Consider the following 14,643-nt stretch of genomic DNA (forward strand, 5'->3'; position numbering starts at 1 on the left):
TGGCCGCCGCGGAGGGCCCGAGTTTGCGCCCGCCTTAGGGAAACGGCGCCGGCTTTTTTTTTTGTGGACAACCGAGTCCTAGAGTTGAGGTTCGAAAAGCACTAAGCACCGCACTTTTCCTCGAGTTACATTACAAACCAAAGCAGAACCTCAGTCGACAAGCATGCCCGTCCCCGATATTTTCCGTAGTTTTAGGACACGGCCCATGTTGTGCGACAAGACGGAGGGGAAGAAAACAGCGGCCGGGGAGGGAGCGGGAAAAGAAACGTGCGGGGAAAACGGGCGGGCGGCAGCGCCGCTGATTTAGAGAACCCGACTCACCTTGGTAGCAGTTAGTGTTTGCTCAAAAGGGAGAAAAAATTTTTGCTCTTCACCTTTATTAAAAAGAAATAATAATCAGGAAAAACATTATAGTTAAAGGAAAGTTTTTATTAACAAGGTTTTTCTTAATTCATATGAGTTCATTTTTAATATTAAATAGGGTTAGATGCTCAGTAGTCCAAGTTTCATTTATGAATACTTTATTCCAGTTTAGTCCTCTTAAATGCATTTGCTTACTGTGTATTTATATTTTAACAGGTAAAAGCTATGAATTACCAGCTATTTAGAAAGAGATAATTAACTGCATTGGAAAATAAAAATTTATAGAATTTTCTCATTAGATCAGAATTTTTAAAAATCAAATTAAGGATTACGATTTGCTTAAAAATCTTTTATCATTATGGCATTACACCTTTTCCAGAACAAGTGTAATTTACAGAAATTATACAAGGCAGCCTTTTATCAAATATCAATATTTAGAACGTTTTGTTTTGCTGACATGTTATTTCAGTTGTAAAAACCATCTCTGGTTACAAAAAAAAAAAAAAAACTTTATCGAATTTCACCTCTTTTTACAAATGTCCTAGGAAACCTTAACCTGAATATCTTAAGTAGAAAAACAATAATTTTAGAATAGTTTGTTATACTACTTCTGTGGTTTATGCAAATGTTAACTGGTCTCTTTTATAGGAAATCTTACTAGTTTATCCCACTAAGCACTGTAAAACAAAGGCAAGAGCTAATCACCTTTTAACAAAAATACTCTGTATGCAACAAATGCATATATCAAAGATATTACTTCGTGGTTGATCATTGCCTCCTACAAAATATGAAACAAAGTACATTTACTGGATTGTTTTTCAGTTTGCAGCTGCTCTCTGGCATCCAAAATAAGGATTTCCCATAAATAAAAGCTGCAGTGCAATTTACTTAGTGGTTAGTTTAGGCCAATCTTCCCCCCACCCCAATTATTCTTTGTTCTTCCTCACCGCCCCCACCTCTCACAGTGGCACCGTATTATTAAAAACATTAAGTACCTGGGGTTTATGCTTCGGATCAAGACATCACTTGAGTAATTTCAAATGATGTACAGCTCTTCATGTAAAAAAGATGTTTTGTGGTCACAATTACTTCAAAAAGTAATTATATTCAAATAACCTGACATATCATGCGTTAGCAATTACAAAACCATGATTTTGACACATGGCAATTTATGAGTTAGGCAAATGTGAATTGCTAAAAGATGTGAACAGCTGTTCTTTTTAAGTTTAGAGTGCTGCAAAACTCAGGTAATGAATTTATTTTTTCAGTTAACATAACCAGCCCACGGCACAGCACACTAAATCACAAAGTACAAATCCAAGGAAGGTAATACCTTTACTAAGTCACAAAACTTTGGCAAATCAATACAGTACTTTTTAATACAATAAAACTTTATTTTTGTTGGAGTTATATATTACTTCAGAGGTAATTTTCACTCCAAAAATACTTAAGTACAAAACCAAAACACTGGTTTTTAATGGTGGTTTATAGCAGAGCAAGTTATTTTATACAAATTAATATCTTTTAGAAGTATATAATTTCTCCTTTTAAAGTGAGTTCTCTCACGCAAGCTGTTGAAGTTACAGCAGCAGGGCAATCGTGTGTAAGAGGTGGCTCTGCTTTGTTCTGGGGTTGGTCCAAAGCCAGGTAGAGTTCCAATGCAAGAAAAGCTTTAAAATTCTACCTTAAGGAGATTCAATGTCAATACCAATTTCCAAGTACTTTTAAGAAAACTGTTAAATTTTCATATAAATACTGGAAACCTTAAAATTAGACAGCCATTTCAAACAAAACTAATTTCAGATGATCCCTTTTATTTAGAAGCCCTGTATCTGTTTTGATCAAAAGACACATAGCCTTAAATCAGCTTATTAAAAAAAATTCTACCTAAAATATAGTTGTATTTTTTAAATAACAAATAAATATGTTGCCAGCTTGGAGGGACCTGGGGGACCCAACGTTGTCTACCAACTTGTATTATCATTTTTCTACAAATGCTGCTGCCGCCATTGGAGTCATTATGCTTCCTCTTGCTGAAGCCGTGAGTTCTTCAATCTCGGCATTTAATTTATGTATTACCCATTCCATTGCTTCTCGGCCCTTAAAAAAAAATCCAGTACATTTACTGTTACTGAGTTATAGTAAAGGCAGATCTATCAAATAAATGGCACACCAGCAAGTAACAAGGAGTGTTACAAGTATAACTAAACCTTACAATGACACATCATTTTTGTTCTTGCTTTTTCTTTTCTAATGTTATTTAGCAAACACCAAATGCCTGGAGCAAGTGGCTTGATCCACAAACTGATTTTTATTTTGTATGCAAAAGATGTTCTCAAAAGAATCTACAATTGAATGACAGGATGTCTTATTTCATGATTAGAATGGTCTCCTTTTTGGGAGTAAGGTCAAATCTCTTTTCTTTTTCTGTCTACAATTTAAACCCAAATCCTGTATTACGCCCGGCAGGATCTGATCCCCGACTCCCCTTTTGCCCCTTCTCCCTGGGTGCTCTATGCAGTTCCTTGAGGAAAAGAAGGAAGAACATTTTGCACTTCCTGTCCCAGGGTCTTTGCATATGCAGCTCTTCCATTCAAAATGCCATTCCTGGCATACCCCTCACAACTAACCCACCCCCTATTTGGAACTCTGCAGAAACATCCCTCACTAAATGCTAATTAAGCACTCTCATACCTTTCTGTACCTTTCCTTTCCTAATGACATGCTGTGTGATTGTCACCTTCCTCTTATTTCCACAAGGGCAGGGACGACATTTGTTTTGCTCCTCACTGCATCCCTCATCTAGCCTAGCACTCTGCCTGGCACAGAGGAGGCATCTATGAATAATATCTTTGACTGATGAGTGACAATAAACCTATGTTATAAAACAGTGCATTAGGCATCTTTTCCCAAACTTACTTTGTTTTAAATCATGCATTCTCAATGGGGGTGATTCTCAATGAGGGAAAAATTGGTTTTGGAGGGGATAGATAAAAAACTCATATATATAAAGCACATATATATGTATGTGATATTAGATAATTTCATGGAGGTAGTGATTGGGAAACAAATATCTAAAATGGACTTGGGAGGAGACAATAATGAAAAAAGGTTGAAAAACAGTGCTTTAAACAATGACACACAGCTACACATCGAGCATCCTACATGCTGGGTCCCAGGCTATACTTTCCATGTTATCTCATTTATTTCAAGTCATGATGGGTATTCCCCACTTCACAGATGGGAAACTGAGGCTTAGAGAGGTTAACTTAATCACCCAACATTGAAAGGCTGATAAAGTTAGAGCCTGGATGTGAACCCAGGTATCCTGCCTGGACTGCAGTGCCTGGGCAAGTAGCTGCCTAGTGCTGTATGGTGTCTCATTGCAGACTGGCTGAGAGTCAGCTTACAAGGACAAACACACATTCAGCACCAAGCTCTTCCAGGAGATGAACCCAAGGAATAATAAACAATTAAGCAGCAGCCTTACTTACTTTATTAGCATTTGAAGATATGGTACTTGCCATCAGTCCTTCAAGGTAACTGCTAAGGCTGACTCCTTTCACAGTGATTATGGCTTCCTGAGTCAAAATAGTTCTGGAACAAAACACATTTACACCATTCGGATGACCCAAATTTCATTAGGAAAAAAAAATTTGATAAAAAAATTTTAAAGCACTGTACTGTATAAAGTAAGTTTGTTAAAACACTTTTTACTCACTTTTCTGGGTCCTGAGGATGTGGTTTGTATATAAGTCTCTCATCTACTGAAACCATATTTGTAAATGAAATCTATAGAATGGGAAAAAAAAATGTCAAATCGTTCTGGAAAAAATGATTCAAACATTTCCAAAATTAACATACAACTGAAAATCTTACTAAACATAAAACACAACAAAAAAACAACAAATAAGCCACTGACATTTCTGTATAAGTGTAACAAATTTCACTATTCATCACCTACTTCTTATTTAAAAAAAAACTTGAGAAAGGTATAATAATAAGGACATGATTCCAAATTCATTTGAGTGCTATCCCCTAGGGACAGGCAGGATCATTAGCACAGTAAGGCTAAGGAAGGTACTACCAACAGGGCAAAGACATACAGCACATACGAAGGGATTTTCTAAACCACATTGAGAACACACATTCACTTAGAGACAAAAAACTAAGCCAGACAGTAAAATTAAAAAAGGGAGCCAAAACTTACATTAGTAGATTTAAGTTCCATTGTTTTCTCTACAGGATCAACTACAGAATGTTCTTGCACATATGTTTTGGTTCTTGCTGCACCAATAAGCTAAGTAAAACATTCAGAATTAGTAATCAGAGGAGGAAGAATTTCTTACCAAGTATATCAATATTTTATTTGAAGGTAAAAATGTGTTACAGTTATCTTGAACCAAAAATCTGTTTCATGAAAAACAGAAAGAAACAGACAAAGGTCAAAAATGAGGCCTATTCACACATCATGGATGAGCGGAGACTGCCAGACACAAAAACATTTCCCAAAGGCAGTGAGGAACCAGCCCACTGAGAATGTGTGGGATATAAGGCACCACACTGAAATTTCAAAGGTGCAACAATGGAACACTGAGGCTGAAATATGGAAATCAGAAGGCTTCCATGGGAAACGTGCCATCTAGGAAAAGGAGAGCTCAGGGTATCTGTTAATATCTTCCTAGAGCAGTACAAGGGAGAGGGCACCAGGGCTTCCTTCTCCAGACAGAAAAACAGCCTTCTCACTGGGGAGGTTCCTCCGCCAGCATCCAGTGTCACTTCTTGTGCTATGACCCCAAGCCCATGACCAATCTTGCTCACTTCTTTTTCCCCATTATCTGATGTCAGAGTTTGTATAAAGCAGGCAATTAGTACATTCCTGTTGAAAATTGTGTACTTTAATTTTTAGAGTGGACCTACTTTCTATAAAAAGACCCTCTACAAAAAGCTGGATCCACTTATATACTAGAGTTTTCTCACATCATGACACACTGGCATTCTAGTTTCTTGTTGGTTGGATCGGCTCACTAAAGCCTGCTCATTTATAACTCAATAGAATTATTTCTGTATGTACAGAAAGGAGTACCAGACCTTGGAACAAATGTGGCAATACCAAGTCTGAGAATATACCCTGTACCTAATGTGGTCAACCCAACACTGACCACAGCAACTGCATGATCAGACTATTACTTCTAAATCTTATTATTGGTCTCAAGTTGCTGGCAAAAGCAGGAAAAGCAGAATATAACTCCTTTTAGATTACAGAGCATTAGCTGGCTTCCTTCAGGTTTTATCGGGTGCCTTCATGAAGACTGTAATAATATTTCCAATTCATTATACACTCATAACTCAAGTTTATTATAATATAATTTGAACTGATGCAAAAGTGACATTCAGAATTGGCTCCCACAACCTATTTGAAATTATAATGTGGTTTAGAAAACTTCTCTACAGCAGTCACATTTCTCTCGGAATAAAGATACACTTACAGACTTCACAATGGAAGGCAGTCCCCACTCTGTGCTGAGAAGTCTATGGCTGTGCAACTTTCCGGAGGGATCTATATGTCTGTCCAATACATCAACTCCAACCACACTCGGGTTCATAGGGTTTGGGTATTTCTGCATTGCAGCTGTGGTAACAGTTTCCCATGGGTGGCTGCCAAAATGAACCAAAAACCAAACATTAAAAAATATGCATAAGAATTAAATAATTTTACAACCCATCAAATCATTCTTTACAATGGAAGTTTAATTAGTTTACCTACGGAAAATTACTTTCTGAAACACTGATGCTTAGGGGAGATTGATCTACATTTTTAATGTGTACAGACTTTGGTATTGTCTCAGAACACAGGCTGAAACACAACCAATGTCTATAAAGATCAAAGTAGCTTATAGAGCATTACAGGACGGTTTCCTAAACAATCTTTCCCATTTACCGTTATCCACTTTCACATGTAAATTTTGTCTAGGAAGAACCACCGATTCATAAAAATGTATTTAAAAATTATGTTCTACTGAAACAAGTAGCAAAAACTGTCAAACCTTTTATTCTTTTTTCTGACTCCAATTCTATGAAGTTATAAAGAAGTAACAGAAGAGAACTTATAGGCACTGTAAATTCTCATGGGCATTACTGAAAGAGCCAAAGCATTATTGACTTAATTATTGAAATTTTTCTCTATATCAATATAGTAAGTAACAGTGGCCCCTCCAGTCAATCTTTATCTACTGTTTTTCTCAAAGGAACGATTCTGATTTCTGTTTTGAAAAGGTCATTCAATACAATAAAATAAGGCACTCCTAATATGCTATTTTCTAATATTCTCTTTTAATATAATAAGCATTTGCTTATCACCTAAGATTGAAGTAATAATATCACATCATTTGAGAACTTGCAGCATCTTTATTTTCTTGAAAAAGCACATGTGCTTGAGTGATTCAAAATGTGACGTACATTTATTGTTCACTTCACAACTCCTATGAATAAGCCGTTTGTACAAAAGCTATCCTTTTCAAAAGAACCTTTATTAAGTACAATCAGTATTAAAGGTGATTTAGTCACCTACAGTCTGAGTCTAACCCCTTTTACACTATTTATCTGTGCTCTCATCTTCATTTAAAGGAAAAAAACAAGATCTGGAGATGATGTTTCAAGCTACATTGATAAACCACACAGCATTACTTTTTATTTTTCTAAAAGCAAAAATAGGTAGACAGTCATCTTTTTCAACTTTTCAGAGAACTCAAACTGACAACCACATCTTGTCAACAGAAGGAAAATCTCAACTCCATTAATTTCCCAGACCCTGGACAACCAGTGACATCATTTTTAATGTTTTCACTTTCTTTATAATATTGTATAAGTGAACTTCATTTTGTTTTTAATCTCAAGCCTTATTCAGCAATCGATGCAGGTATATAAACAGAGCTGTTTCATAAATCTAAACAGTCCACACAAGTTGAAGTGATACAGGCCAAGCACTCTGATTGTTACCAAGGCAACTATCTAAAATGAAAATCAGATGAACCCTTTCCCTGTCTCCATCTAGTCATATACCATGGTTAGCTGGCTTCCATGAGCTTATCTCTTCCCCTTACCCTCTCTAAAAAATTAATAATTGCATGGCTTCAGGGTGGTTATGCACTATTTGTAATTTAGTACATTTCTCCTCTCTGAGCCAATCTGAAAACACTGATGTTGACTTAGTTGGCCCAAAATTGCTTTATGAAACAACTAGCTCAGAGAATACATATTACAATTAAGTCTTCCAGCAATTAATTTTAACTGTATTAACGTAATTATATTGGGCATCCTTATACATTGAAAGAAACAAGGAATGATTTCAACTGGATGCCAAGGATATACTAGGCCTCACAAGGAAGTGTTGGAAAAATCAAAGATGGGTAAGATGTAAAATGATGTGTTGTCAGAGAGTAACATCCTGAAGATAGGAAACACAAAAAATATTAAGATTTCTGAGGGGGAAATTATGACTTCAATTTCACATAGGCTGAGTTGGAAGAGCCTCTCAGTGGGTAGTGATATCTAGTAGGCACCTAAAAATAAGAATTGAAGTTCAAGAGAGGAGAGACCTCAAGGTATAGACTTGGGTGCTATAAATGTGTATATATCACTGCAGACCTCGATCGAATAGCCCAGATTATCTGGGCAGAAAGCACAGATCAGAGCTGCTTCCTCTAGGACGTGTACAACATTTATTTGAATATGTCTATCTTCTAGGAAGAAGGTCCTAGAGCTTTCATCAAATCTCAAAGAAGTCTGTGACAGAAAGAAAAAAAAAAGAGAGATTAAGATCACAGATGGACTCTAACATTCGAAGACCAACAACAGCATCTCATCAAACATTTACACTGAAAAGGAAAAAGGGCAATGCTGAAGAGAAAGACAGAAATGAGTAGAGAGGGGAGTAGGTGACAAGCCAGGGAGAAGAGTGTTAGGGAAGACAAGGCAGAAGAGAGTTCTAAGGAGACTCAGTGCCAAGAACTTCTGAAGCATTCAAACCTGCAAGAGGACTGCAATTAACCATTCCAGGTGCTGAAATGGGCTAGCTGAGAATGTAAGAAGTTAAAGAACATCAGAAAGAGTATAAATTTAGTGTCTTCACCCCCTCTCCCAAGATTGTAAACAGTAGGGACAAAAGAAAATTTCCTTCTGATTCTAATATTCTATATTGTATAGGATATAGTGGCCCCATGGCTGTGTCGTATGTACAAATGTTGGCAACTTCTTTTAAAACTGCCCTCAGAAACACTTTTTAACCTCAAATGGCTAAACTATTTATCACAAAGCTATAATTAAAACACTGTGGCAACAACAGCAAGATCAGTGGAATACAAGAGGTAACTCAGAAATCGATTCAAATATAAATACAGCAGTGTTTGGCAAAGGTGGCATTTCAAATCAGTGAGAATACGGATTAATAACTAGTTACTTAGGCAAAAAAAGGATATAGCTGCTTATACTCGTGGTTCTTTTGTATTATACATTGAATCATAGAACTGGAAGAGAATTCCCAACATCCACGTGGTAACGCCTATTTTCGTAACTGAAAATTTCACACTGACCAAAAAGATGTTAGCGACCATGGCCTCAAAAATATCTTACACTGGCAGGCCCTGACAATACCATCACCTTCCATATATCAGATGAAAACGGGTAACCCAGAGTCACAAACTTAGTTGCAGCCTGAGCTAGACCTTGGACTTCAAATTCAAGGCTCTCTGTTTCTCAGGTCGGCGAGTCGTCAGAAAGGTTTCGCATCCTGGTGGCCAGAGTTCACCCGAAATTCACATTCACAGGGAAGAAACTCCACCCAACGATGGCCAGGACACCGAGACTCTAGAAAAAACCCAGGCCTCCCTCTCGGGATCCTTGCGTCCGCATCCCACAGGGTTTAGCAAGGCTGGTTGTAGCAGCCACGAGCGCTGTCAAAGACCTCATGCTCGTGCTCTGCGACGCCCCCACGACCGCGGGAGGTCGCTTCCCGGGGGACAGGCCGGAAGTGGCCCTGGCTCTGGCCAATCTCCCAGCCGGACGGCGACCTGGAGGTCCAGCGCCGCCGGGCTCGGGCGCCCCGGGGTCGTGACCTTGAGTCCCACCGCCATCCCCCCGGGAGCCTGGAGGCCTCAGGCTTCGCTCTCCTCACTAGGCCCGACGCCTAGAAGCTTCCTGAGGGTCGCCTCTGCCTCGCCACGACGCCAGGCCCAACTCCCCCGCCCGGCCCGGAGTTCCCCCTACACCTCAAACTTACTCAAAGACATGTTCCGAAGTCCAGATCTTCATGGTGCGAGCGACCCGCGCGATGTCCGGGCGACGCTAAGGGACAATGAGGCAAAGAGGCTACACCTACCCCCGCCCCACCCCCAGCACCCCGGCGCCCCGGCCGGCCGCGCAGCGCGCAGGCGCCGTCGGGCCCTACGCGAGGGACGTCCCGACGCGCTGCCCCGCGCCCTATCCCGGCCCGGGTTTTGCCCCGGCCTTGCGCGCGGCGCAGCGCAACCCCGCCTCTTAGCGCCGGGCGCACCGCGCCGGCGCAGTGCAGGGGCAGCGCCGGGCGGCGGGCGCGGGCGCAGAGCTGCGCAGGCGCAGGCCCACCGGCGCCCAGACCGCTGGGCGGAGGCGGGGGAGGCTCGGGTGGAACTCGGGACCCCGGCCCGGCCAGTCCCTTCGTCCTGGCGTTACGAGGCCTGTGGACGGATCCCGTCAGCCCCCACCACGGGCAGGCCATGTGGTGTTCACTGGCGCAAACTTGCCTGGCTCCCCCTTGCAAAGTTCCTCCCGCCCCCCGCCCAACCCAGGCTGTGGCGGGTCCGCAGTCAGCCTCAGTGGGCCCTGCGCGCCTGCTACCCGCCCTCCAAGAGCCGGTGACCCCCGGCTGGATGAGTCATGGCCTGGGAGGAGCCCACGTCGGACAGGATAGCGTGGCTAATGGCTAGGGGCCGGGTGCGAGGCGTCCCTGAGTTCAGAGGACGGGTCTCAACTCAAATGTCGCCTCCCTGAGAGACCTGCCCTCGTCACCCTTCCTCAGCAGGTTCTCCAACCTTAGTTGCTCCATCACAACATCCTGTTGCATCTTTCTTAGCACTTGTCACTCTGAGATCATCTTGTTTATTCGTTATCACTTCCACCGAAATTGAGCCCTGGAAGGCAAGCATCTGGCCTGTCCTGCTCAACGATGGTTCTCAATGTCTCCTATATAGGAAAGGCTCAGTGATTCCTTACTGACAAGTGAAATAATTGATAATTATTTGTGGAATGAGTGAATTAATGAAACCATCTGGTTCATCCGTTTAACTTCCTCTGGACTGAGAGCCTCTGAGGGCGAGGCTCTTCTTGCCATACTTGTTCAAGGATCCCTCTGAACCCACATACTTATTTGCTGCATGAATGAGTGAATGACTAAGAAGTGGGGGGCAGGAGGAGATGGTATGCGGTTTCCTTCAGAGATGAGCCTCGTCCACAGGACAACCTGCCTGGCTTAGCTTTCAGGGCAAGGCTTTCCACCCTGCTTGCCCGCACTCTCCACAACCTTGTACCTCCTGACAGAACTATTAAATATTTGCCATTTTGAATGATGGTTATGGAGGAAAATCTTTACATCTAGTTAGTCAGAAGCTAGTTAGAAGTACTGCCTCATTCTTGCTTTTAGGTTGTTTGATTGTTAAAAACAAATAAAAGCCTAGTTAATTTAGGAAGGAGGATAATTTTTTAAAATAGCTGAAGTCTTTTATGTAAAAAACCAGAAAAATTACATTAGACAAGAAGGAAATAATATGGTTGGGTAGTTGCTAAGTGCAATTTGTGGTACCTAGGTGGTTTTTTTTTTTTTTTTTTTTTTCAAACCTGCAGTACTTAGAGTGATTCCTCAGGGAGGTAATGCTTTAAGGGCTGCTGAGAGTGTCTCAGCCTTGATTAAGATGCGAAGTTAAAGTTGCTGGGTGTTAAAAACATTGGTTCAGGAACCATCAGCACAGAACAGCCTGTCCCTGCTATTCCTGGAGCTCTGTGAGGCTGTTCACCATCCAGCATTACTATTCTACTTATTTTCAAGAATATTATTCTGCCCTCTTGTTCAAAATTCCTGTTTTTTAAAGTCATGAAAATTAAATGACACCTGTTCCTGTCCCCACTGCCTCACCGTGTTAGTCTGTTGATTTTCCTTACTACATCTGCAGTGATGGGGATGGGGGTTTGGAAAGATGGAGATCTGGACCCAAGTGCCTTTTCTGTGTGTCTCTCCATGGTGGAAATTATAACACCTCCTACTTGGATTTAGAGAGCAAGAACTTTACACGTATTATCTCCTATGTGAGACTCACTAGAGACATACAGAGGAAGCAAATTAATGTTTTTTAAATACCTAAGCATTGTACTACTGACAGTGCCTCTCACAGAAGCAGAGAAGTCATTAGCTGGTCATTAACTTGATTTGAAATTAGGTGACTCACTCTTATGGCTCTTGCCCCAGGGATGACACATCCCCACACCCTTGGGGTTGGGATCTACAATTGGGATCCTGCTCAGCCCTGCAACTGGGAGGAAGAATGCAAATGTGATTCTTATCTAAGAGGAACTTCACAACTGGCTAGGGAGCCCAAACACAAGTCAAGAAATTAGACTACAGGATATTTAAAGGGAGAGTTGTGTGCTCATAGTCAAGAGACCAAGGACTGTGAAGTGCAGTTCTTGTGGAAGATGGTGACCAGGGCATCTTCCTGGACCACACAGGAGGATTTGGCTGAGGGGCTGGGGTCTGGGGTTGGTATGTGAAGAGGCAGATGGCAGCACCCATGCTCATGGGTCCCATCTTAGCAGGTCCCAGAGACAAGCTTGGCAGGAGCAGCAGGTGGGACCATGTGCTCTGACCTCCCCTGGGCCTCAGTTCCCATTATTTCCAAACTTCACTCGTATATCGTCTTCACATTTGTGGCACTATCTTCATTCTACCTGTTCCATTATTACTTGATTTTTTATATCTGTATGGTCTAATAAGAAATGTAGTTCGTCTTTATCCTCAGTTCCTGTCCCAGAGCTCCTGAAACCCTTGTGATTTCCTGAGGGATGGGGATACCTTTGGTTATTCAAAATGAGCCTCTTTTGATACTTCTCCAGGTAGATAGTGTCAGAACTGAACTGTCTGCTGGAGAACTGCTTGGTTTGTGGGGAAACTTCCTCTACCCCCTACCTGGTATCAGAAATATATCTGTGTTGTGAGAGTTTAGTAGGAGAAACTGTGTTTTTGTCAAAATAAGCTTCTTTACAAATACATGTTAAATAAAACTTTAAATAACTACTGTCAACAGAAAACCAGTATTTTTTCCCCAATAATTGCCGAATACATAATTCTTAAAACAGTAAGCATTGTGGGCTCCCTTAACACCTTTTTACTAGACTCCGGGGGTGGGCGTGTCCCACTCACAGGTCCATTTCCAAACCTCCAAGCTGCTCGTTCAACTTTTACCCATTCTCCTATACTCTGGTTTCTCTTCAGATCGTATAAATCTTTGCCTTTTACCCATTCTCCTCAAACCCCAAACTACCTTTTCCTTTGAACCTCTCAGCAATGACCTTTTTCTCTGAATTTGCAGTGGCCTCCTTCAACTTCCCCATCCTCCTCTTCAAAATGGCTTGTATTCTCATCAATCCTTCTTGTGTTTCTTCTCTCTTTTTTTTTTTTTTTTTTGAGACAGAGTCTCACTCTGTTGCCCGGGCTAGAGTGCTGTGGCATCAGCCTAGCTCACAGCAACCTCAAACTCCTGGGCTCAAGCAATCCTATTGCCTCAGCCTCCTGAGTAGCTGGGACTACAGGCATGCGCCACGATGCCCGGCTAATTGTTTCTATATATTTTTAGTTGTCCGGTTAATTTCTTTCTATTTTTAGTAGAGACTGGGGTCTCACTCTTGCTCAGGCTGGTCTTGAACTTCTGACCTTGAGCGGTCCTCCCACCTTGGCCTCCCAGAGTGCTAGGATTACAGGCATGAGCCACCGCGCCTGGCCTTGTGTTTCTTCTTGACTTTGAGAATGTGTCCCTTCTCCTTTCCAATCGTTTTGCCTGTGCTCCCTTCATTTATTCACTCTTCATCTGTTCTGGGCCATCCCTGTGCCCAGGGAGCTTACACTGGTACTACTGGCATCTAATGGGTAGAGGCTAGGGATACTGCTTAACATCCTACAATGCCCAGGACAATGACAGTCCTGCACAACAAAGAAGGATCTAGACCCACATGTCACAGTGTAGAAACCCTGGTTTACAACCAATAGGCTCCTATAATCTGTCCCAGCCTACCTGTCTGGCTTCCATCTTTTGTCCTTCCATCCCCCACCTCAGCTGAACCCTACAGCTACATCAGTCACTTGCTGTCCCTCCACAGGCTAACACACTTCCACACCCTTGAACTTTGTACATGGTGTTCTCTTGGCCCAGATGCACTTTCCTGGTATTGGTCCTTAAGAGCCTTACTCACATCTTGAGATCCTGTGCAAATACTCCACTCCCTGAGTGCCTCACTGATATGCCTCTCCTCTAGCTCAATACGGTGCCTTCCTTCTGCTCCTGTGCTGCCAGTGGCCTTTCTATAGCCCGCATTTTGACACATCATAGCATAAGTGCTGTGTGTGCCTGGCCACGCTGCAATTGAAAGTACAAGGTGATAACTTCTGGGTTAGAGGAATGGGGGTCTTCGTTATCTAACTCTTCATTTTTTGAGTCCTTACTGTAAATTTGAAAACAGCAGCATAGAACCTCACCTGTCGAGCCTACATGTTTGCTGGTTAGTCTCTCACTGGTTGTCCAAGGCTAAAAATGTACCAGAAATGGTTGGAAAACGAAACCCAAACTCTGGGGAAAGATGCAGCATTTCATCAAGTTCATCAGAATAATATTCAAGAATTCCTCTGTTGTACACTAAACCACCAATAGAAGACTTTGTGTAGAATTAAGAAAGTTAATGCTTGAGTTGTGAAAATTGACAACGGATGGTTAACAGAGAAAAAGCATATCATAAGGCAATGATTTAAATAGCTAAAAACTGAGAGAAACCCTTGGGAAAACTAGTCAAGTCCCTGAATAATTCTGCAAAGATGTCCATTGCTTCGACTGAGTTGTGAAATTCAAACAGGTTGGGGGGGGGGCAAGGGCAATATATGTAACCTAAACTTTTGTACCCCTACAATATGCTGAAATTAAAAAAAAATTCAAAAAAAAAAAAAGAAGAAACTCAAACATATTGTATAATGCTATTTCCCAGTTTGGT

General features: G+C 41.5%; 1 protein-coding gene across 2 annotated transcripts; it reads right to left on the reverse strand.

The window, feature by feature from the left end:
• Positions 1-408: 408 nt before the first annotated feature.
• On the reverse strand, positions 409-9,859 carry PRELID3B (PRELI domain containing 3B). 2 transcript variants are annotated; one of them, XM_045528564.1, is made up of 6 exons: positions 9,641-9,859; positions 5,853-6,021; positions 4,574-4,663; positions 4,085-4,155; positions 3,858-3,960; positions 409-2,463 (listed from the first exon to the last, which is right to left on the reverse strand). In XM_045528564.1, exons 1-6 carry the CDS (start codon positions 9,670-9,672, stop codon positions 2,344-2,346), a joined length of 585 nt encoding a protein of 194 aa, XP_045384520.1. In that variant the 5' UTR covers positions 9,673-9,859; the 3' UTR covers positions 409-2,343. The 2 variants fall into 2 exon arrangements, with proteins under 2 accessions (XP_045384520.1, XP_045384521.1); XM_045528565.1 differs by having other exon boundaries at positions 3,888-3,960; positions 9,641-9,790.
• Positions 9,860-14,643: the final 4,784 nt, after the last annotated feature.

The sequence above is a fragment of the Lemur catta genome, chromosome 17 (assembly GCF_020740605.2).
Source record: "Lemur catta isolate mLemCat1 chromosome 17, mLemCat1.pri, whole genome shotgun sequence".
Taxonomy (NCBI): Eukaryota; Metazoa; Chordata; class Mammalia; order Primates; family Lemuridae; genus Lemur; species Lemur catta.

What these genes read in the sequence shown, in the direction of transcription:
- PRELID3B (XM_045528564.1), bottom strand. Translation starts at nt 9,672, where the DNA reads ATGAAGATCTGGACTTCGGAACATGTCTTTGA. An exon ending in TGGAACTTAAATCTACTAAT is followed by an intron (nt 4,156 to 4,573) that starts GTAAGTTTTGGC and finishes CCCATTCTATAG; the next exon opens with ATTTCATTTACAAATATGGT. An exon ending in CATCCTCAGGACCCAGAAAA is followed by an intron (nt 3,961 to 4,084) that starts GTGAGTAAAAAG and finishes GTTTTGTTCCAG; the next exon opens with AACTATTTTGACTCAGGAAG.